This window comes from Hyla sarda, chromosome 3 (genome assembly GCF_029499605.1).
Source record: "Hyla sarda isolate aHylSar1 chromosome 3, aHylSar1.hap1, whole genome shotgun sequence".
In the NCBI taxonomy this organism is placed as follows: Eukaryota; Metazoa; Chordata; class Amphibia; order Anura; family Hylidae; genus Hyla; species Hyla sarda.
In genome coordinates, this window is record NC_079191.1 from 82,281,032 (window position 1) to 82,304,231 (window position 23,200).

At 41.0% G+C, this 23,200-nt stretch overlaps 1 protein-coding gene across 1 annotated transcript in view; it reads right to left on the reverse strand.

Annotated features, from left to right (window-relative positions):
- Nucleotides 1-23,200, reverse strand: part of LOC130360976 (saxiphilin-like) — a 100,205-nt gene that overhangs the window by 50,083 nt on the left and 26,922 nt on the right. The window contains exons 4-6 of the mRNA XM_056563536.1: nt 17,215-17,442; nt 15,005-15,232; nt 10,795-11,013 (exon numbers count right to left, since the gene is read on the reverse strand). Of these exons, the coding sequence (XP_056419511.1) occupies nt 10,795-11,013; nt 15,005-15,232; nt 17,215-17,442 (675 nt within the window). The remainder of the gene's footprint in view (nt 1-10,794; nt 11,014-15,004; nt 15,233-17,214; nt 17,443-23,200) is intronic.

Here is a 23,200-nt window from a genome sequence, read left to right on the forward strand (position 1 = left end):
CATCAGTGAGGTAGTGAAAAGAGAGCATCAGTGAGAGTGCTACACACTGCAAGAGCGGCTGTGGGTGAGAGGAGTCGCCAAGAGGTGAACTCATCATTTCCAATATACAGCTCTACACCGCAGCTCGAGTGCTGACCAGACCAGAGCTCCATAGACCACAGTGAGTGCATGACCTTTGTGGCTAACCTCAGGACCACAGTCGTAATAAAAGTTCTAGCAATATATGAAGACTGCGCACCAAAAGTGAGTTTTCAAAAGCATGTGAAGATTTTATTAATAACATTCCGTGGTACAAGTTGTGCATGAGATGCATTTGTAAATGCCCAGCACATGCAGTACCAGCTTTTACCCGTCATAGTAGTGGGATGGCTGTAGTATAAAAGGTGGACAGTAAAGCATACATTTCAGGTACTGAAGGTCCAAGTAATTGTATTTTCTATATTGCATATTTGGCTTTCTAGATTTTTTGTTATTAAATGCATACACTGAGTTCTGCAGCATGCAGCAAGTAAACAATTGCAGGTTGCACTGTATTTTCATGTACAGATTCTAGTCACATGTAGGACTCCTAGCCAATGAAGGCAGGGGCCAATCACAACTCCACCTTATAGCTTGGGAATAGAGGTGATTTTTTTTTTTTTTTCTAGTTAGTAAGAGCCCTGGCTTTGGTCAGGGCTCTGCTCTGGTCAAACTTCTATTTTCGTAAGGAAACTAAGTCTGTAAGCCTTGGTAAAACTTATGCCAGGCATACCTCCTACATATAGACCACAATGTCATAAGTCCTGTCTTCACTCAAGTCAAGAATTGTTCACCTCTAAAGCATTTTCTTTAAGGGGCTCCCAAAGTTAAAGGGGCTATTCAGGAAAAACTTAGCAAACCTCTTCTACTTTGTGCAGTTCCCAAGACAAGCAGAGATGTCAAGCAGAGAGCACTGTTGCCAGACAGAAAACAACAACTCAACTTCAGCAGCTGATAATTATTGAAAGGTTTAAGAATTTTTAATAGAAGAAATTTACAAATCTGTTTCACTTTCTGGAGCCAGTTGATATAAAATAAAAAGTTTTTTCCTGGAATACCCCTTTAAGTTGTACATGGATCTTTACACTGCATCTTGTATATGTTTCTCTGAGTCTTGTGTCACAGTTTGCCCTACAAGTAAGTGGAACAGAGCTGTGCAGTCTGCATTTCTGAATTGCATTGGCAATTGTAATGTAGGGATGTGACCGGTCTTCTAGGTATCCTTTTGTAGTCGCTCTTAGCTCCTTTATAATAGACAAGTTTCCTGAATCACTTCTCTCTACTAACTGTTTTAAAAGGATTTTTTCCCCTGATTAGAGATAGATATTACAGCCTGTTCTTTTTTTTTTTCTAATCAGTTTCTTTTTTCTTTTCTTTTTTTTCTTTTTTTCTTTTATTTAATGTACTTTTGTACATTTGTACATTTTTATGGGGGCTGCCATCTTGCCTGAGCTATTTTTAAAGGGTTACTCCCGTGGAAAACTTTTTTTTTTTTTTTTAAATCAACTGGTGCCAGAAAGTTAAACAGATTTGTAAATTACTTCTATTAAAAAATCTTAATAGCGGCTGTATACTACAGAGGAAATGCTTTTCTTTTTGGATTTCTCTTCTGTTATGACCACAGTGCTCTCTGCTGACCTCTGCTGTCCATTTTAGGAGCAGGAGAAAATCCCCATAGCAAACATATGCTGCTCTGGACAGTTCCTAAAATGGTCAGCAGAGGTCAGCAGACAGCACTGTGGTTGTGACAGAAGAGAAATCCAAAAAGAAAAGCATTTCCTCTGTAGTATACAGCCTCTAAAAAGTACTGGAAGGATTAAGATTTTTTTAGTAGACGTAATTTACAAATCGGTTTAACTTTCTGGCACCAGTTGATTTAAAAAAAAAAGTTTTTCATGGGAGTACCCCTTTAATACCATTTAATGATATGCTTTACAGCAGGATCAGTAAGCGGATAGTCAAACTTAGCCTAGAGTCAAAAGTACACAGGAAGGATCAATAAAGCAAGTAGTATAATAGAAGCACACATATAATAGTGCACATAGAAACATACATATAATAGCATACATATAATATAATAATCATAATAATAAGCATACATATAAGACATACATACAATAATAAGCATACATATAATATAATAGTGCACATAGAAGCATACATATAATAGTGCACATAGACTAAACACAAGCAACTTTATACAAAAACTGACTGGTACTTATATGCACCTGAGGAGGGCATGGACGCTCAGACCAGAAATGATAGGCTCCAACCCCAAGCCCCCTAATTGGCCCATGCATTGCCACAGTAAAAACAGTCTCATCCGAACTCAGGGTTACTAAGCCCTTAGTTCAGAACCATATGTACGGTAAGTCTATGGGGGTGGTTCTGGTCTCATAGACACAGAGCGAGTAGAAAATCATGTGGCAGTATGCTTCTTTCCCTGCTCATTTTTGCCATCGGTCGGAGTGTGAGCACAAGCACCCTGACCAATAAAAACCTGTGACATGGCTCTAGGACATGTCATTTTTTTTTTCTTTTTTATTAACAAGCATGATTTAACTTAGAGGCTGGGTTCACTCAATGTAAGATTAACCCCTTAAGGACAAAGCCCATTTTGACTTTATTTTTGCATTTTTGTTTTTTTTCCTCTTCACGTTCTAAAATCCATAACTCTTTTTGATTTTCATCTACAGACCCATATGAGGACTTGTTTTTTGCGTCACCAATTGTACTTTGTATTGAAAACTCTCAGTTCACAAAAAAATGTATGGCGATCCCAAAGAATTATTTTTTTAGGGAGGAAATTTAAATGAAAACCACAATTTTGTACATTTTGGAGTGTTTCGTTATCACACTGTACACTTTACGGTAAAAATGATGTGTTCTTTATTCTGTTGGTCAATACAATTAAAATGATACCCATGGCTAGATTCTATTTTTGTACTGCTTAAAAAAAAATCTCAAACTTTTTGTACAAAATCAGTATTATAAAATCGCCCTATTTTGACCACCTATAACATTTTAATTTTTCCGTATATGGGGCGATATGAGGGCTCCTTTTTTGCACTGTCATCTGTACTTTTTATCAATGCCACATTTGCATGTATAAAACTTTTAGATAACTTTTTATTAATTTTTCTAATAAAATGTGACAAAAAAAAGTTGCATTTTTGGAATTTTTTTATTTTTTACATTTAGGCCATTCACCGTACGGGATCATTAACATTATAGTTTGATAGTTCAGACATTTACGCACGCAGCGTTATCGAATATGTTTATTAAAAAAATGTAACGCTTTTTGGGGGTAAAATGGGAAAAAGGGACAATTTTCATTTTTATTGGAGGAGGGGATTTTTCACTTTTTTTACTTTTCAATTTTACATTTTTCAACTTTTTTTTACACTTTTTATGTCCCCATAGGAGACTATCAATAGCAATAAGTATTAAGCACTGATCAGAATTATTGGCTATCTTCTGCTCTGGTCTGCTCGATCTCAGACCAGAGCAGAAGACCCGAGGAGACGGCCTGAGGCAGGTGAGGGGACCTCTGGCCACCAAGGGTTAATGGTGGACATCCACACGATTGCGGATGTTGGCCATTACCGGCGGGTCCCCAGCTGCTGATAGCAGCCGGGACATGCAGTGTATGACGCAAACACAGCTCTGATGCTTGCAGTCATACACAGGACGTAAATGTACCTCTGCACCAGGACGTACATTTATGGCCATGGTCGTTAAGGGGTTAAAAGAAAAATTACATTGATTATTAGATTTAAACAATGCCCCTTTTTAAGTCCTAATTTATGTCTGTTTAATTCTTCTGCTTTATGTCTGCTTTATTCTTGTAATAAAAAAAAAGTTCTAACAAACAGTGCTTTCTTGGAAGACCTGTATGCATAGACATCAACATAGACAGTTTTGATGACGGTCTTTTGCGCATTGGATGCTCTTACTCTGACAGAGGAAGCTGTTCCAATATATGAAATGACCAGCAAAGCTGTTCATGGCAGCATCTATTCACATACAACCACCATAAAAGCACTGCTTGAAATGTTCAGATAAAGTAACTTGTTTACACCTACTTCGGTGAGTGCCAACTTTTTATCTATTCCAAGTAATTAGCTTGTTACCATAATGTTTTACCATTGGGTTTGCACACCCAATCTGCAAAAAGACTGCATACGATGGGTCTCGTAGTAAAAGTCATTCTTTCCTGTCCTCCACATAGTGGAGTCATCTATACTAGAGGGTTTGCCGATCTCTGTATCTTTTTTTTGTATATTTTTTTGTCGTTCCTTTAAGCAGGGGGTAACAGTTGCTAAAAGACATACAGTATATGAAAAAAGATAGCTTTATACTCTAGATTGAAATTGTAACATTTAAAACCTCTTGTTCTTCAAATCTACAGAGGGGGAGGGCCAAGCCACTCAACATGGGAACTGGTAGAGATAAGTTTAAATGTTATTAAAGGGGTACTCTTATAAAAAAAAAAAAATCAACTGTTGCCAGAAAGTTAAAAAGATTTGTAAATTACTGCTATTTAAAAATTTTAATCCTTCCAGTATTTATGAGCTACTGTATGCTCCAGAGGAAGTTCTTTTCTTATTTCATTTCTCTTCTGTCTGACCACAGTGCTCTCTGCTGACACCTCTGTCCATGCCAGGAACTGTCCAATGCAGGAGCAAATCCCCATAGCAAACCTATCCTGCTCTGGAGAGTTCCTGACATGGACAGAGGTGTCAGCACTGTGGTCAGACAGAAAAGAAATTCAAAAAGAAAAGAACTTCCTGTGGAACATACAGCAGCTGATAAGTACTGGAAGGATTAATATTTTTTAATAGAAGTAATTTACAAACCTGCCCGCTGTCTTGAATACCCCCAACGTTTTCCACCTCCCACACTGTCCTCGTCCCTACAAAAAAGGATCCCAATGATGCTTTCAAAACAGTGAGTGCACTTGTTTCTTCTTTCTTCAGTGTTTATAATTTACAAATCTGTTTCACTTTCTGGCACCAAGTGATTTGAAAAAAAAAAAGTTTTCCACCGGAGTGGCCCTTTAACCCCTTCCCGCTATTGGACGTATGCATACGTCCAGACGAACTACACGTTCGCGCAAATGGACGTATGCATACGTCCAAGCGATCTCCTGCTCTGCCGCGGGCAGCGCAGGAGTTCGCGGGTGGGACTCAGCTGTCAATCACAGCCGGAGTCCCACCGCAGCTGCCGGGGCCGCGATCGCGCCGGTCCCGGCAGCATTAACCCCATAGATGCCGTGATCAGTTCTGATCACGGCATCTACGGTGTTTGCAGGGGGAGCGCTCTCCCCCTGCCCATCAACGGTGGCGCCACGATAAAATAAGGGGGATCGGGGGTGTCCAAGACACCCTTGATCCCCCTTGAAGAGATAGGAGTGAGGTGGCAGGGTTGCCACCCCTCCTATCCCTGCTATTGATCGGCCGATCAATAGCAGACTGGGGGCGGGGGGGTTAAAGTTCGGTTCCCCCCCCGCTATGCCTACCCATCGGTGTCCTGGCACAGCGGGGGGAACCGTGTAATAGCGGCGGCAGCGGCGGTCACTTACCCGGCGGCAGCTGTGATCATGGCGGCGGTGGAGGTGAGTATGGCGCCGCGTGTCCAGGAGTCTGTTGCCTAGCAACATCTGCAGGGCGACAGTTTAGAGAGTGGTCTCTAAACTGTGGCCCTCCAGATGTTGCAAAACTACAACTTCCAGCATGCCTTGACAGCTGTTTGCTGTGTTGGCATGCTGGGAGTTGTAGTTTTGCAAGATTTAGAGGGGTTCAGGCTAGAGATCACTGACAGTGGTCTCTAAACTGTAGCCCTCCAGATGTTACAAAACTACAACTCCCAGCATGCCTTGACAGCTGTTTGCTGTGTTGGCATGCTGGGAGTTGTAGTTTTGCAAGATTTAGAGGGGTTCAGGCTAGAGATCACTGACAGTGGTCTCTAAACTGTAGCCCTTCAGATGTTACAAAACTACAACTCCCAGCATGCCCAGACAGCAGTTTGCTGTCTTAGCATGCTGAGATTTGTAGTTTTGCAACATCTGGAGGGCCACAGTTTAGAGACCACTGTCAGTGATCTCTAGCCTGAACCCCTCTAAATCTTGCAAAACTACAACTCCCAGCATTCAGGAACAGCAAATGGCTGTCTCGGCATGCTGGGAGTTGTACTTGCGTGCCTCCAGCTGTTGCATAACTACATCTCCCAGCATTCCCTTTGGCAATCAGTACATGCTGAGAGTTGTAGTTCTGCAACAGCTGGAGGCACACTGGTTGGGAAATACTGAGTTAGGTAATAGGTTCTATTACCTAACTCAGTATTTTCCAACCAGTGTGCCTCCAGCTGTTGCAAAACTACAACTCCCAGCATGCACGTTCTGTCAGTGCAAGCTGGGAGTTGTAGTTTTGCCACCCCCCCCCCCCTCCCATGTGAATGTACAGGTTACATTCACACTGGCGGCGGATTACAGTGAGTTCCCCGCTTCAAGTTTGAGCTGCAGCCGCAGCTCAAACTCCTAGCGGGAGACTCGGTGTAATCCGCCGTCAGTGTGAATGTAACCTAAAAACACTACACTACACCAACATAAAATAAAGAGTAAAACACTACATATACACACGTACACTGCCCCCCCACCACCCCTTCCCCCCCCCAATAAAAATGAAAAATGTATTCTACAGCAGTGTTTCCAAAACGGAGCCTCCAGCTGTTGCAAAACAAAAACTCCCAGCATTTCCGGACAGCCATTGACTGTCCAAGCATGCTGGGAGTTTAGCAACAGCTGGAGGCACCCTGTTTGGGAATCCCTGGTGTAGAATACCCCTATGTCCACCCCTATGCAAATCCCTAATGTAGGCCTCAAATGCGCATGGCGCTCTCACTTTGGAGCCCTGTCGTACTTCAAGGCAACAGAATAGGGTCACATATGGGGTATCGCCGTACTCGGGAGAAATTGGCTAAAAAATTTTGGGGGGCTTTTTCTCCTTTTACCCCTTATGAAAAGGTAAAGTTGGGGTCTACACCAGCATGTTAGTGTAAAAAAAACATTTTTGTACACTAACATACTGGTGTTGCCCCATACTTTAAAATTTCACAAGCGGTAAAAGAAAAAAAGCCTCCAAAATTTGTAACGCAATTTCTCCTGAGTACGGAGATACCCCATATGTGGGCGCAAAGTGTTCTGGGGACGCACAACAAGGCTCAGAAGGGAGAGTGCACCATGTAAATTTGAGGTCTAAATTGGTGATTTGCACAGGGGTGGCTGATTTTACAGCGGTTCTGACATAAGCGCAAAACAATAAATACCCACATGTGACCCCATTTTGGAAACTACACCCCTCACAGAATGTAATAAGGGGTACAATGAGCATTTACACCCCACAGGTGTCTGACAGATCTTTGAAACAGGGGTCTGTGAAAATGAAAAATAAAATTTTTAATTTGCACAGCCCACTGTTCCAAAGATCCGTCAAATGCCAGTGGGGTGTAAATTCTCCCTGCACCCATTATTACCTTCTGTGAGGGGTGTAGTTTTAAAAATGGGGTCACATGTGGGGGGGTCCACTGTTCTGGCACCACGGGGGGGCTTTGGAAATGCACATGGCCAAATTCTCTCTCCAAAAGCTCAATGATGCTCCTTCTCTTCTGAGCATTGTAGTTCGCCCCCAGTGCACTTCACGTCCACTTATGGGGTATTTCCATACTCAGAAGAGATGGGGTTACAAATTTTGGGGGGTATTTTCTGCTATTATTCCTTGTAAAAATGTAAAATTTGGGGGAAAACAAGCATTTTAGTGTAAAAAAAATTATTTTTTTTGGCATATGCAAAAGTCGTAAAACACCTGTGGGGTATTAAGGTTCACTTTACCCCTTGTTACGTTCCCCAAGGGGTCTAGTTTCCAAAATGGTATGCCATGTGGTTTTTTTTTCTGTCCTGGCACCATAGGGGCTTCCTAAATGCGGCATGCCCCCAGAGCAAAATTTGCTTCCAAAAAGCCAAATGTGACTCCTTCTCTTCTGAGACCTGTAGTGCGCCAGCAGAGCACTTTTCATCCCCATATTGGGTGTTTTCTGAATCGGGAGAAATTGGGCTTCAAATTTTGGGGGGTATTTTCTGCTATTATCTTTTTTTTAAATGTAAAATTTTTGCTAAACCAAGCATTTTTGGTAAAAAAAAAACATTTTTTTTTACATATGCAAAAGTCGTGAAACACCTGTGGGGTATTAAGGTTTACTTTATCACTTGTTGCGTTCCTCAAGGGGTCTAGTTTCCAAAATAGTATGCCATGTGTTTTTTTTTTGCTGTTCTGGCACCATAGGGGCTTCCTAAATGCGACATGCCCCTCGAGCAAAATTTGCTCTCAAAAAGCCAAATATGACTCCTTCTCTTCTGAGCATTGTAGTTCGCTCGTAGTGCACTAAAGGTCAACTTATGGGGTACCACCATACTCAGAAGAGATGGGGTTACAAATTTTGGGGGGTATTTTCTGCTATTAACCCTTGCAAAAATGTGAAATTTGGGGGGAAACACACATTTTAGTGAAATTTTTTTTTTTTTTTTTTTTTTTTTTTACATATGCAAAAGTCATGAAACACCTGTGGGGTATTAAGGCTCAGTTAATTCCTTGTTACGTTCCCCAAGGGGTCTAGTTTCCAAAATGGTATGCCATGTGTTTTTTTTTTTTTTTTTTTTTTGCTGTTTTGGCACCATAGGGGATTCCTAAATGCAACATGCCCCCCAAAAACCATTTCAGAAAAACGTACTCCAAAATACCCTTGTCGCTCCTTCGCTTCTGAGCCCTCTACTGCGCCCGCCGAACAATGTACATAGACATATGAGGTATGTGCTTACTCGAGAGAAATTGGGCTACAAATTCAAGTATAAATTTTATCCTTTTACCCCTTGTAAAAATTCAAAAATTGGGTCTACAAGAACATGCGAGTGTAAAAAATGAAGATTTTGAATTTTCTCCTTCACTTTGCTGCTTTTCCTGTGAAACACCTAAAGGGTTAAAACACTTACTGAATGTCATTTTGAATACTTTGGGGGGTGCAGTTTTTGTAATGGGGTCATTTATGGGGTATTTCTAATATGAAGACCCTTCAAATCCACTTCAAACCTGAACTGGTCCATGAAAAATAGCGAGTTTGAAAATTTTGTGAAAAATTGTAAAATTGCTGCTGAACTTTGAAGCCCTCTGGTGTCTTCCAAAAGTAAAAACACGTAAATTTTATGATGCAAACATAAAGTAGACATATTGTATATGTGAATCCCAAAAAAATATTTGGAATATCCATTTTCCTTACAAGCAGAGAGCTTCAAAGTTAGAAAAATGTAAAATTTTCTATTTTTTCATCAAATTTGGGGATTTTTCACCAAGAAAGGATGAAAGTTACCACAAAAATTTACCACTATGTTAAAGTAGAATATGTCACGAAAAAACTATCTCGGAATCAGATTGATAAGTAAAAGCATTCCAGAGTTATTAATGTTTAAAGTGACAGTGGTCAGATGTGCAAAAAAGGGCTGCGTCCTAGAGGTGAAAATGGGCTGTGTCCTTAAGGGGTTAAGGGGAGTTTTTTTTAGAGGGCTTACTTACCCTCTATATTTTTGTTTATGTATTTAAAGGAAAACTGTTAGCCTGTTCACCCACACTAAACCCAATACACTGGGTTATAGTGTGAGGGAACAGGAGTCCAACGAGGGGTCACTTACTTAAATATGTCCAGTAGGTCCTGAGAATCCCTCAGAATATCATCTGCTAAATTCAGTGAATCGTGCACAAGGGGCGGGGCTCCGCATGCTCAATTTACATATTCATTGTTTGTGACTCCACTTCACTAGGATGTGGAGTCACAGACAATGAATATGTAAATTGAGTGTGTGAAGCCCCGCCCCCTGTGTGTGATTCACTGAATTTAGCAGAGGATCTTCTGGGGGACAAATCTCAGGACCTACTGGACATATTTAAGTAAGTGACCCCTTGTTGGACAGCCTGTTCACCCACACTAAACCCAACACACTGGGTTATAGTGTGGGGGAACAGGCTGGCAGTTTTCCTTTAACTAGTATATGAGAGTCTTCCTAATGTATAACTACTGTATTTTGAGACTACCTACTTATCAACTAAATGAGGGTGTACCTATTTACTATTTACCCATTACATACGGGTCTAAGCACCTACTACATGGGGGAGGGTTAAACTATCTACAATATGGGTGCACAATTAAACTACATTTGTTTGGGGGCAAAAAAGAGTGATCATTTTGTACTGTATAGAGGTACAAAGAGTTGAAAAAGTTCTGCAAAAAGAGAAAAAAAAGGGGGCAATATTATTGTGTGGGGGCACTAAAGAGGCCATGTTATTTTGGGGAAGCACAAAGGAGGGCCCTCTTTTATGTTGAAGCACAAAGGGGGCCTATTATATATGGGAGCAAAAAGGGGGCCTATTATTGTGTGAGGGCACTATTACTACTTGGGGACATTAGGTCACATTAATAGTGTGTGGATGCAGAGAGAGCCCTATTATGATGTGGCACAATTATTGTGTGAGGCACTTAGATTAGCACTGAGCGTGGAAGTCATGGGGGCACTATTATAGTTTAAGGGGTGTGATTTCTGATCTTCAAATGGCATATGCAAAATTCAAGAAAATATGATGCTTTGATATAACATCAAATAGTCCAGGATGGAAAAGGGGTCTAAAAAAATGTCATCTTCCCATGTTGAATGTAACTTATTAAAAGGAGTAATACCTTCATCTTCACATATTACAGGACCTTTGCCTGGTCCAGCTCTTGAACCCTCTATCTCTTCACCATCTTTATTCACACACCAGCAATGACCGGTGCTGCCATGACACTGCTTTGGAACATATTCACCATCATCATCGCATTTTGGCACAAATGCCCCCATCATTGGTCTCTTTCCTCCTCCAAGTGCCCTCTGGCGGTGCCTCAAGCAAGGAGTACTTTCTATTAAATGAAATAAAAACACAATAAGTAGACAGAAGGGACTTTGGATTGTTCACGTGAGAGTGATGACTTGCATGGTGGATTACATTTACATTAGGCTCTTCATAGTATGTCTTTATGCTACAGATAAATGTAATTGATGTCTCCACGATAATATAAAGCAGTATGGAGGTAACTGAATACCTCACAATTGTCCCCTATATTTGTATCAGTACTTAAAGGGGTTATCCAGGAAAAAAACTTTTTTTATATATCAACTGGCTCAAGAAAGTTAAACAGATTTGTAAATTACTTCTATTAAAAAATCTTAAAGGGGTACTCCACTGGAAAACATTTTTCTTTTAAATCAACTGGTGACAGAAAGTTAAACAGATTTGTAAATAACTTCTATTAAAAAATCCTAATCCTTCCAGTACTTATCAGCTGCTGTATAATACACAGGAAGATCTTTTCTTTTTGAATTTCTTTTCTATCTGATCACAGTGCTATCTGCTGACACCTCTGTCCATGTCAGGAACTGTCCAGAGCAGGAGAGGTTTGCTTTGCTTTGGTGATTTGCTCCTACTCTGGACAGTTCCTGACATGGACAGAGGTGTCAGCAGAGTGCACTGGGGTCAGACTGAAAGGAAATTCAAAAAGAAGAAAAGAACTTCCTGTGGACCATACAGCAGCTAAGTACTGGAAGGATTGGGATTTTTTAATAGAATTCATTTACAAATCTGTTTAACTTTCTGGCACCAGTTGATTTAAAAGAAAATGTTTTCCAGTGGAGTACCCCTTTAATCCTTTCAGTACATATGAGCTTCTGAAGTTGAGTTGTTCTTTTCTGTCTAAGTGCTCTCTGATGACACATGTCTCGGGAACCGCCCATTTTGAAGGCAAATCCCCATAGCAAACCTCTTCTACTCTGTGCAGTTCCCGAGACAAGCAGAGATGTCAACAGAGAGCACTGTTGCCAGACAGAAAACAACAACTCAACTTCAGCAGCTGATAATTATCGAAAGGATTAAGATTTTTTTTTATAGAAGTAATTTACAAATCTGTTTAACTTTTTGGAGCCAGTTGATATAAATTTTTTTTTTCCTGGAATACCCCTTTAAATATTCAGGCTATTTATAGATGCAGCTTTTTTAACCCCTTAACAACGCAGGACGTAAATGTATGTCCTGGTGACCTGGTACTTAACGCACCAGGACGTACATTTACGTCCTATGCATAACCGCGAGCATCGGAGCGATGCTCGCGTCATGCGCGGCAGGTCCCGGCTGCTGATAGCAGCCAGGGACCCGCCCGTAATAGCAGATGCCCGCGATCGCACAGATGTCTGCCATTAACCCCTCAGATGCAGTGATCAATACAGATCACGGCATCTGCAGCATCGCGGTACTTTAAATGGATGATCGGATCGCCCGCAGCTCTGCCGCGGCGATCCAATAATCCAGCATGGCGGCCGGAGGTCCCCTCACCTTGCTCAGGCCGTCTCCCAGGGTCTTCTGCTCTGGTCTGCGATTGAGCAGACCAGAGCAGAAGATGACCGATAATGCTGATCAGTGCTGTTTCCTATACATAGCACTGAACAGTATTAGCAATCAAATGATTGCTATAAATAGTCCCTTATGGGGACTATTAAAGTGTAAAAATAAAAGTAAAAAATAAAAGTAATAAAAATGGGAAAAACCCCCTCCCCCAAAAAAACGTAAATTGTCCCATTTTTCCTATTTAATCCCCAAAAAGTGTAAAAAAATTATTTTATATACATATTTGGTATCGCCACGTGCGTAAATATCCCAACTATTAAAATAAAATGTTAACAATACTGTACGGTGAACGGCGTGAACTTAAAAAAAATCCAAAATAGCTGCTTTTTTATAACATTTTATTCAAAAAAAATTTTTTTTTAAAAACTATTAAAAGTTTTATATAAGCAAATATGGTATCAATAAAAAGTATAGATCCCGGCGCAAAAAATGAGCCCTCATACCGCTGCTTATACGGAAAAATGAAAAAGTTATAGGTCTTCAAAATAGGGGGGTTTTAAACGTACTAATTTGGCTAAACAGTTTGCGATTTTTTTAAGCGCAACAGTAATATAAACGTATATTATCATGGGTATCATTTTAATAGTATTGACCCAAAGAATAAAGAACACATGTCATTTTTACCATAAATTGTACAGCGTGAAAACGAAATCTTCCAACATTTGCTAAATTGCTAAATTTTAATTTGCCAACACAAATAGTATCTTTTTGGTTGCGCCATACATTTTATGGTAAAGTGAGTGATGGCATTACAACGGACAACTGGGCGCACAAAAAACAAGCCCTCATACTAGTCTGTGGATGAAAATATAAGAGTTAAAAAATTTTGAAGGTGAGGAGGAAAAAACAAAAACGTAAAAATAAAATTGTCTGAGTCCTTAAGGCCCAAATGGGCTGCGTCCTTAAGGGGTTAATCTAGAACTTCATTGAAGGGTTGTCCCACATCCACAATGTTAAAAGTTATTTGAATGCTTACTCCCTGGGGGTTCACTTCTGGGAAGTGAAGCAACACAGCTTGATACTGCTTTTCCCACAACATTATTACATTATTTGTCAACTAACACTGCATGCAGGTGCGATTTCACCAACATATGGTGATCACAATACAGGATCAGCCCCAGCAACAAGGCCCAACACCTGTGAGTCATGTGAAATGGCTTGTGCACTTGATTTTTCTACTACATCATACAAAATATAATTTTTCAATCTTACAAAATAAGTTGCTGCAATTTATGCAGAGGCCCAGTCCACCACCTAGATCCTCTTGTACATCTACTCTTGTCTGGTAGAATCCTGCTATTGTTGCACCCCAATGATGGCTGTGGGTGCAGGGTGTAAAGATAGATTTGTGATGCCAGGGCACCGTTAACCTACACAGTCCGAGGTTGAGATAGCTTCTCCTGGGCCAGGTGCTGGGTAATGAATACTACAATGCCAGGTTACGGATAACCATCTTTACTTTGCTGGAGATAGCAGATCTCAAACAATACTGTCTCTTGAGCAAAGGGATGGGCAGAGTGGAATCTGGACAGCCCCTCGCCTTGCTGGAGGTTTTAGTTGCTGTTGAATGCTGCTTTAAGATTATTAGCAGTTTATGCTGACTTGAAAGACTGAATTTGACTGACTGACTGAGTTTTCCCCCAAGAGATTTTGCCCAACTGCTTTGCTTACTGCCAGGCTTTGATATTCACTTGTGTGTTGCGACTTTTCCTGAGATTGGTGTGGCTTTGGAATTTTTGTACTTTTCTTTTCCCTAGGCTTCTCCTCGGTATTTCAGCACTCCACTTCTTACTCTTCTTACACTCTTCTCAAGACTGAACAGGTCCAGACTCAGATGCATACTAGACTGAACATCTCCTCCCCTCTACACTACATTAGGGGTAGGTTTAGGGGTTCCTCATTGGGGTGTCAGAGTAACCTGGTCCCTCTGCCACAATCCCTTAAAGGTACAGTGCATGAATTAATACATACACTACATATCATTACAGTAAATCACATTATAACAGATCAGACAATGGAGCAACGGGCCCAACATATAGACAGCAGGGATGCCCGAGGCAATCTTTAGCCCCCAGGACAGCCTTTGGTGCTGGGACACCACATTATTGGAAAGGCCAGCAAATAACAATCAGGTACTAAAAGCACCTTTTTGCCATTGGCACCATGGACACATTAGGTGGATGTTCTGAGATAGAATTAAAAAATCACCGGGGGAGGGGGGGGGAGAAGAAGGCATTTCAAGTATGAAACAAATTTTATTACCACCTAAACACATTACTATTTTTTCCTTAAATGATTTTGAAAGAGGTCACCAAGGATTTCAATTAAATAGTAGATGACCATGTAATTTATTTATGTCATACGTACATACATACAGCAGTTGAGGTGCAATATTCATTTCTCATATGTCAGCTATACCCAGATGTAAAATAAAAATGAGAACTGTGTCTTACTTTGATCTGCTGAATCTTCACATGTTTGCAATGGTTGTCCTGGTGATGTTTTTGTTCCCTCAATCTCTTTACCTTCTTTATTAACACACCAACAATAACCTGTGCTGCCATGACATTGCTTTGGAAAATAGTTGCCCTTTTCATCACACTCGGGCACAAAGGCTCCCAGTAGGGGTCTTCCTGCTCCAAGCAGAGCCTGTCGTTCCTTGTGACAAGGTCCTTGATGTACTAAATTAACAAATATATAAAAAAAAAATTAAGTTGAATTAGGGTCAGGGGCCACATATTGGCCCTGATTTACTATTTTAAACCAACCTGTTTTGTCGGGCTGTGCAACAAAATGTGTTGTATTGAGCCACAAATTGTGTCTGTGCCAGAATTTGCGCCAGAACTTCAAAAAACCTGACCAACTCTCTATTTTGCCTAGAAAACCCCAAAAAGGGCACAAATGGCAGGAAAAGGAGAGATGGCCACTGAAAAGTGGGTGTATTCCCTACATTGTCAAAAAATCCCATTATATTTGTTAATGTTTCCACAGAAAATGTGGTGGATTTGAGCTCTGGCAAACCTGACAGATCAGATTCAGAGCAGTTGTAAAAAATAAATTAAAAAAAAAGCAAAACATAGTGAAAAGTACAAAATGTAGGAAAACATTTCTAAATATCTTGAACAATGCTTTTAGGGAATTAAAACCCACATAGAAAACTACATTCCTCTCCCAGTAAATCAGGGCCGTTGTCTCAGGTTAATTACACCAAGAAGGATTGAGAATCCTTATATTATCATCACTAAAGTGCACTTTATAGCATCACTGTGACCACCATGTTTGATGTAACATCTGTGGATAGCTATATCTTTTTTCCCAGCAGGCTTAGGCAAATATTTCTTTTTATACATGCATGTACTGTATGTATACACAGAGCAAAGTCTTTTGTCCTCGAAAACACATTCCTTCCTACCCCAGGAGTAAGAAATGAATGTATTTAGCAGATGTGTATTATCTAGAAAAATTGCATGTGAACTCAATAAAAGTGTATGAGAGAAGGTTGCCTTTAGAGATGAGCGAATTTAAAAAAAAAATTGGATTCGGCCGATTTGTTGAATAAATAAATACATCATTGATTTGATCCGAATAAATTCTCGTTAATTTTTATTAGTAAAGTATTTTAATAATGTGTTTAATAAAGTGTGTGTATGTGTTTCACTTTTTTTTCTCTATTTGTTGAATTTAAGTAGTACTACTTCTCCCAGCATGGAACCGACTGTTCCATGATGGGAGTAGTAGTACCTGTGCTGATAGATAGATCGCCCCGGGTGTCACTTCTGACACCCACTGCTATTGTCCTGTATAATGTATAGATGCGGGCGGCTTTCTCGCATCTAGATAGGACGATAGCATCGGGTGTCAGGAGTGATACCCACTGTGATCTGTCCTCAACTGCAGGTACTACTGCTCCCAACATGGAGCACACTCTGCTCCATGCTGGGAGCTGCAGTGGGTTTCAGTGGGTTTTTGGGGGAGGGGGTATTTCAGCACTCCACTTCTTACTCTTCTTACACTCTTCTCAAGACTGAACAGGTCCAGACTCAGATGCATACTAGACTGAACATCTCCTCCCCTCTACACTACATTAGGGGTAGGTTTAGGGGTTCCTCATTGGGGTGTCAGAGTAACCTGGTCCCTCTGCCACAATCCCTTAAAGGTACAGTGCATGAATTAATACATACACTACATATCATTACAGTAAATCACATTATAACAGATCAGACAATGGAGCAACGGGCCCAACATATAGACAGCAGGGATGCCCGAGGCAATCTTTAGCCCCCAGGACAGCCTTTGGTGCTGGGACACCACATTATTGGAAAGGCCAGCAAATAACAATCAGGTACTAAAAGCACCTTTTTGCCATTGGCACCATGGACACATTAGGTGGATGTTCTGAGATAGAATTAAAAAATCACCGGGGGAGGGGGGGGGAGAAGAAGGCATTTCAAGTATGAAACAAATTTTATTACCACCTAAACACATTACTATTTTTTCCTTAAATGATTTTGAAAGAGGTCACCAAGGATTTCAATTAAATAGTAGATGACCATGTAATTTATTTATGTCATACGTACATACATACAGCAGTTGAGGTGCAATATTCATTTCTCATATGTCAGCTATACCCAGATGTAAAATAAAAATGAGAACTGTGTCTTACTTTGATCTGCTGAATCTTCACATGTTTGCAATGGTTGTCCTGGTGATGTTTTTGTTCCCTCAATCTCTTTACCTTCTTTATTAACACACCAACAATAACCTGTGCTGCCATGACATTGCTTTGGAAAATAGTTGCCCTTTTCATCACACTCGGGCACAAAGGCTCCCAGTAGGGGTCTTCCTGCTCCAAGCAGAGCCTGTCGTTCCTTGTGACAAGGTCCTTGATGTACTAAATTAACAAATATATAAAAAAAAAATTAAGTTGAATTAGGGTCAGGGGCCACATATTGGCCCTGATTTACTATTTTAAACCAACCTGTTTTGTCGGGCTGTGCAACAAAATGTGTTGTATTGAGCCACAAATTGTGTCTGTGCCAGAATTTGCGCCAGAACTTCAAAAAACCTGACCAACTCTCTATTTTGCCTAGAAAACCCCAAAAAGGGCACAAATGGCAGGAAAAGGAGAGATGGCCACTGAAAAGTGGGTGTATTCCCTACATTGTCAAAAAATCCCATTATATTTGTTAATGTTTCCACAGAAAATGTGGTGGATTTGAGCTCTGGCAAACCTGACAGATCAGATTCAGAGCAGTTGTAAAAAATAAATTAAAAAAAAAGCAAAACATAGTGAAAAGTACAAAATGTAGGAAAACATTTCTAAATATCTTGAACAATGCTTTTAGGGAATTAAAACCCACATAGAAAACTACATTCCTCTCCCAGTAAATCAGGGCCGTTGTCTCAGGTTAATTACACCAAGAAGGATTGAGAATCCTTATATTATCATCACTAAAGTGCACTTTATAGCATCACTGTGACCACCATGTTTGATGTAACATCTGTGGATAGCTATATCTTTTTTCCCAGCAGGCTTAGGCAAATATTTCTTTTTATACATGCATGTACTGTATGTATACACAGAGCAAAGTCTTTTGTCCTCGAAAACACATTCCTTCCTACCCCAGGAGTAAGAAATGAATGTATTTAGCAGATGTGTATTATCTAGAAAAATTGCATGTGAACTCAATAAAAGTGTATGAGAGAAGGTTGCCTTTAGAGATGAGCGAATTTAAAAAAAAAATTGGATTCGGCCGATTTGTTGAATAAATAAATACATCATTGATTTGATCCGAATAAATTCTCGTTAATTTTTATTAGTAAAGTATTTTAATAATGTGTTTAATAAAGTGTGTGTATGTGTTTCACTTTTTTTTCTCTATTTGTTGAATTTAAGTAGTACTACTTCTCCCAGCATGGAACCGACTGTTCCATGATGGGAGTAGTAGTACCTGTGCTGATAGATAGATCGCCCCGGGTGTCACTTCTGACACCCACTGCTATTGTCCTGTATAATGTATAGATGCGGGCGGCTTTCTCGCATCTAGATAGGACGATAGCATCGGGTGTCAGGAGTGATACCCACTGTGATCTGTCCTCAACTGCAGGTACTACTGCTCCCAACATGGAGCACACTCTGCTCCATGCTGGGAGCTGCAGTGGGTTTCACTTCTGACACCCGATGCGATCGTCCTGTATAATGTATAGATGCGTGCTGGCAGCCGCTCTTCTCTGGTCCCACTGTAGTGTATGTATATGCCGTATATATACCTATTATTCATATTTCCCACAGAGAGTTGTGATTGGCTGGAACCATCTGGCCAATCACAGCTCTCTGCTGGAAATATGAATAAGTGATGTGAATTCTATTCACATCACTGTATGGCCAGAGATGTGAGTGCAAGAGAAAGCCACTCCATCTCTGTAATAGAAAGGACAATTGCATCAGGTGTCAGGAGTGACACCCAAGGCGATCTCTCCATTAGTACAGGTACTACAGCTCCCATCATCGAGCAATCTGTTCCACGCTGGGAGTAGTAGTGCTACCTAAAAAATGTAAAAAATAGAGAAAAAAAGGGAAACACATACACACATTACTAACAACAAATTTTTAAAAATTAATTATAAAAAACATATTCTTTTTACATTTAAATGGCCCCCTTTCTAAATTTTTATTATTATCGGCTACATTTTTAGGTCCCTGCCCGCCCACATAAATTGATCCCTGTTTAAAAATTTACATTAACAATTTTTTTTGTCTTTTTTACTTTCAAATGCACTCCTCATTCAATATTAAAAATGAGTGCATTTCATTATTTTTTTTTTCTAGTTTTTGTTCTAAATCATATATATATATATATATTTTTTTTTCACTTAACTTTTTTACTTCAAATTGTAATTTGCGGAGGCTGATGGCCGGGACAATAATGTATGTATGTATTTAAAGTAATTGTGAAGAACGATGTCATCGTAATTAATGATTACAATGACATCGTCCTTCACAATTACATTAAATACATACGTACAGTACATTGTTGTCCTGGCCATCTGCCTCTGCAAATTACAATTTGAAGTATCTTTGATTTCTAATAGAAGACCTCTGTAAATTTTTTGATTTTTGGTAAATTAGGGAAACGCAGCCTTTTTTTGACTACTGTATTATACATATTACTGAGGTGCCTTTCCTCAGCTTGTCTCTGACCCTCGCAATTATTCATGGCAGCACATCTATATGCCTGAAAAAATTTAATCAACGGGGGTAAAAAAGTAAAAAAAAATAAAATATATGATTTAGAACAAAAACTAGAATAAAATTCATTCATTCATTTTTAATATTGAGCGTTGAATGTTCTGGTCTCTGCCCGCTAATTTTTAAACAGGGATCGATTTATGTGGGCTGGCAGGGACCTAAAAATTTAGCCGAAAGGGGCCATTTAAATTTAAAATAATATATTTTTTATAATAAATTTTTTTACATTTTTATTAGTAATGTATTTTAATATTGTATTTTAACTACTCCCAGCATGGAACAGACTGTCACTCCTGACACCCAATGCGATTGTCCAATCTATTGCAGAGATGAAGCAGCTTTCTCCTGAGCTCGCATCTCTGCACTGTACTCTGGCTGGCCAGTGATGTGAATAGAATTCACATCACTTATTCATATTTCCTGCAGAGAGCTGTGATTACAATGGGACCAACTGGCCGCCTGCATCTATACATTATACAGGACGATCGTATCGGGTGTCAGAAGTGACACCCCCTGTGATCTGTCTATTAATGCAGGTACTACAGCTCCCAGCATGGTGCAGAGTGTACTCCATGTTGGGAGCAGTAGTGCCTGCAGTTAAGGACAGATCACAGCAGGTGTCACTCCTGACACCCGATGCGATCGTCCGTTCTATTGCAAAGATGGAGCGGCTTTCTCCTGCGCTCGAATCTCTGCACTATAATCCAGCTGGCCAGTGATGTGAATAGAATTCACATGACTTATTCATATTTCCTGCAGAGAGCTGTGATTAGCCATATGGTTCAAGCCAATCACAGCTCTCTGTGGGAAATATGAATAATAGGTATATATGCGGCATATATTCATACAACAGTGGGACCAGAGGAGAGCGGCCGCCCGCATCTATACATTATACAGGACGATTGCATCACTTCTGATACCCGCTGCGATCTGTCTATTAATGCAGGTACTACAGCTCCCAGAATGGAACATTAGTACCTACAGTTGAGGACAGATCACAGCAGGTGTCACTTCTGACACCCGCTGCGATCGTCCTATCTATTGCAGATTCCCTCATCTCTAGTTGCCTTCAGTATAGTAAGGAATTTGTGGGACAGGATCAGGGATGTCTTGATTAGTTTTGCTCGCGAATATTCCCAAATATAGCACTTTATATTCGTAATTACGAATATTCTTCTTTCTTTTTTTTTTTTTTCACAGTACACATCACAGTGATCATCCCTCTCTGCTTCCAGCTTGTGTGGTGTATAGAAGGCTATAATACTACTGTGTGAGACTGGCGTACGAATTTTCGCATATGTGAAAATTTGCATATGCTAATTTTCGCCTATGCGAATTTTCGGATATGCGAAAATATAACGCGAATATTATGAATATGCAAATTTAGCCAATATATGATGAATATTCGTCCATATATTCGCGAAATATCGTGAATTCGAACATGGCCTATGCCGCTCAACACTAGTCTTGATATCTGGGAATACATCCTCCTTATTAATGTTTTCCAAGCTTAAAAATGACCTGTTTCGTGTTAACATTTTGTGTCTGAATAGTTATGTACCGTATATACTCGAGTATAAGCCGACCCAAATATAAGCCGAGGCCCCTTATTTTACCCCAAAATCCCAGGAAAAGTTATTGACTCGAGTATAAGCCTAGGGTGGGAAATACATCATCCCCCCTGTCATCAACACCCTCATCGTCATCACCACCTGTCATCATCACCCTCATCATCATCCCCCCTTCATCATCCCCTTGTCATCATCCCACACCCCCCTTCATCATCCCCTTGTCATCATCCCCTCCCCCCTTCATCATCCCCTTGTCATCATCCCACACCCCCCCTTTATCATCCCCTTGTCATCATCCCCTCCCCCCTCATCATCCCCTTGTCATCATCCCACCCCCCCTTCATCATCCCCTTGTCATCATCCCCTCCCCCCTTCATCATCCCCTTGTCATCATCCCACCCCCCCCCCTTCAACATCCCCTTGTCATCATCCCACACCCCCCCCCTTCATCATCCCCTTGTCATCATCCCACACCCCCCCTTCATCATCCCCTTGTCATCATCCCACACCCCCCCTTCATCATCCACTTGTCATTATCCCACACCCCCCCTTCATCATCACCACATGTCATCTGCCCCCCCCCCCTTCATCATCACCGCTTGTCAATGTCTGATACAGTGGTCTTCAACCTGCGGACCTCCAGAGGTTTCAAAACTACAACTTCCAGCAAGCCCGGGCAGCCATCGGCTGTCCGCACTTGCTGGGAGTTGTAGTTTTGAAACCTCTGGAGGTCTGCAGGCTGAAGACCACTTCGGCCTTCGACATCATCCAGCCCCCTCTCACCCCCTTTAGTTCTGTACTCACCTCCGCTCGGCGGGATGTTAGGGTGCGCTGGTCCAGTGCTGCAGGACTGTCCGGTGGGGAGGTCCTCCGGTGGGATAGTGGTTCCGGGCTGCCATCTTCACCGGGGGGCCTCTTCTCCGCACTTCGGGCCCGGAATAGAGGCGTTGCCTTGACCACGATGCAGAGGGACGTTGTTAATGAACATACCTCTGCGTCGTCGTCAAGGCAACGTGACTATTACGGGGCCGGGCCCGAAGCGCGGAGAAGAGGCCCCCCCCCGTGAAGATGGCAGCCCGGAACCACTATCCCACAGAACGACCTCCCCACCGGACAGTCCTGCAGCACCGGACCAGGGCACCCTAACGTCCCGCCGAGCGGAGGTGAGTACAGAACTAAAGAGGGTGAGAGGGGGCTGGATGATGTCGAAGGCCCGGGCAGTGGTCTTCAACCTGCGGACCTCCAGAGGTTTCAAAACTACAACTCCCAGCAAGCCCGGACAGCCGATGGCTGCCCGGGCTTGCTGAGAGTTGTAGTTTTGAAACATCTGGAGGTCCGCAGGTTGAAGACCACTGAGGGCGGAGAGTTCACTCGAGTATAAGCCGAGGGGGGTGTTTTCAGCATGAAAAATCGTGCTGAAAAACTCGGCTTATACTCCAGTATATACAGTAGGTTATGTTTTGATCCAGTGTCACCTAATGGTTATTAATGAGTACTGTAATGGCTAAATATCCGTTATTTCATTGGTTAAATGTTATCTAAAGTGGGTCTGTCTGATAGATAAGGATATGGCAAAATCCCATGGATAACAAATGAAAGGGGTCATATTCTTATTAAAACTCTGCTGAAATAACTTCGCTCTGGTCGTACTCTCCAAGAAACTTTCCTTTAACCCCTTAAGGACCCAGGCTTTTTCCGTTTTTTCATTTTCAATTTTTCCTCCTTAACTTTAAAAAATCATAACTCTTAAAAATTTTCACCTAAAATTATATATAATGGCTTAATTTTTGCATCACTAATTCTACTTTGTAATGATATTAGTCATTTTA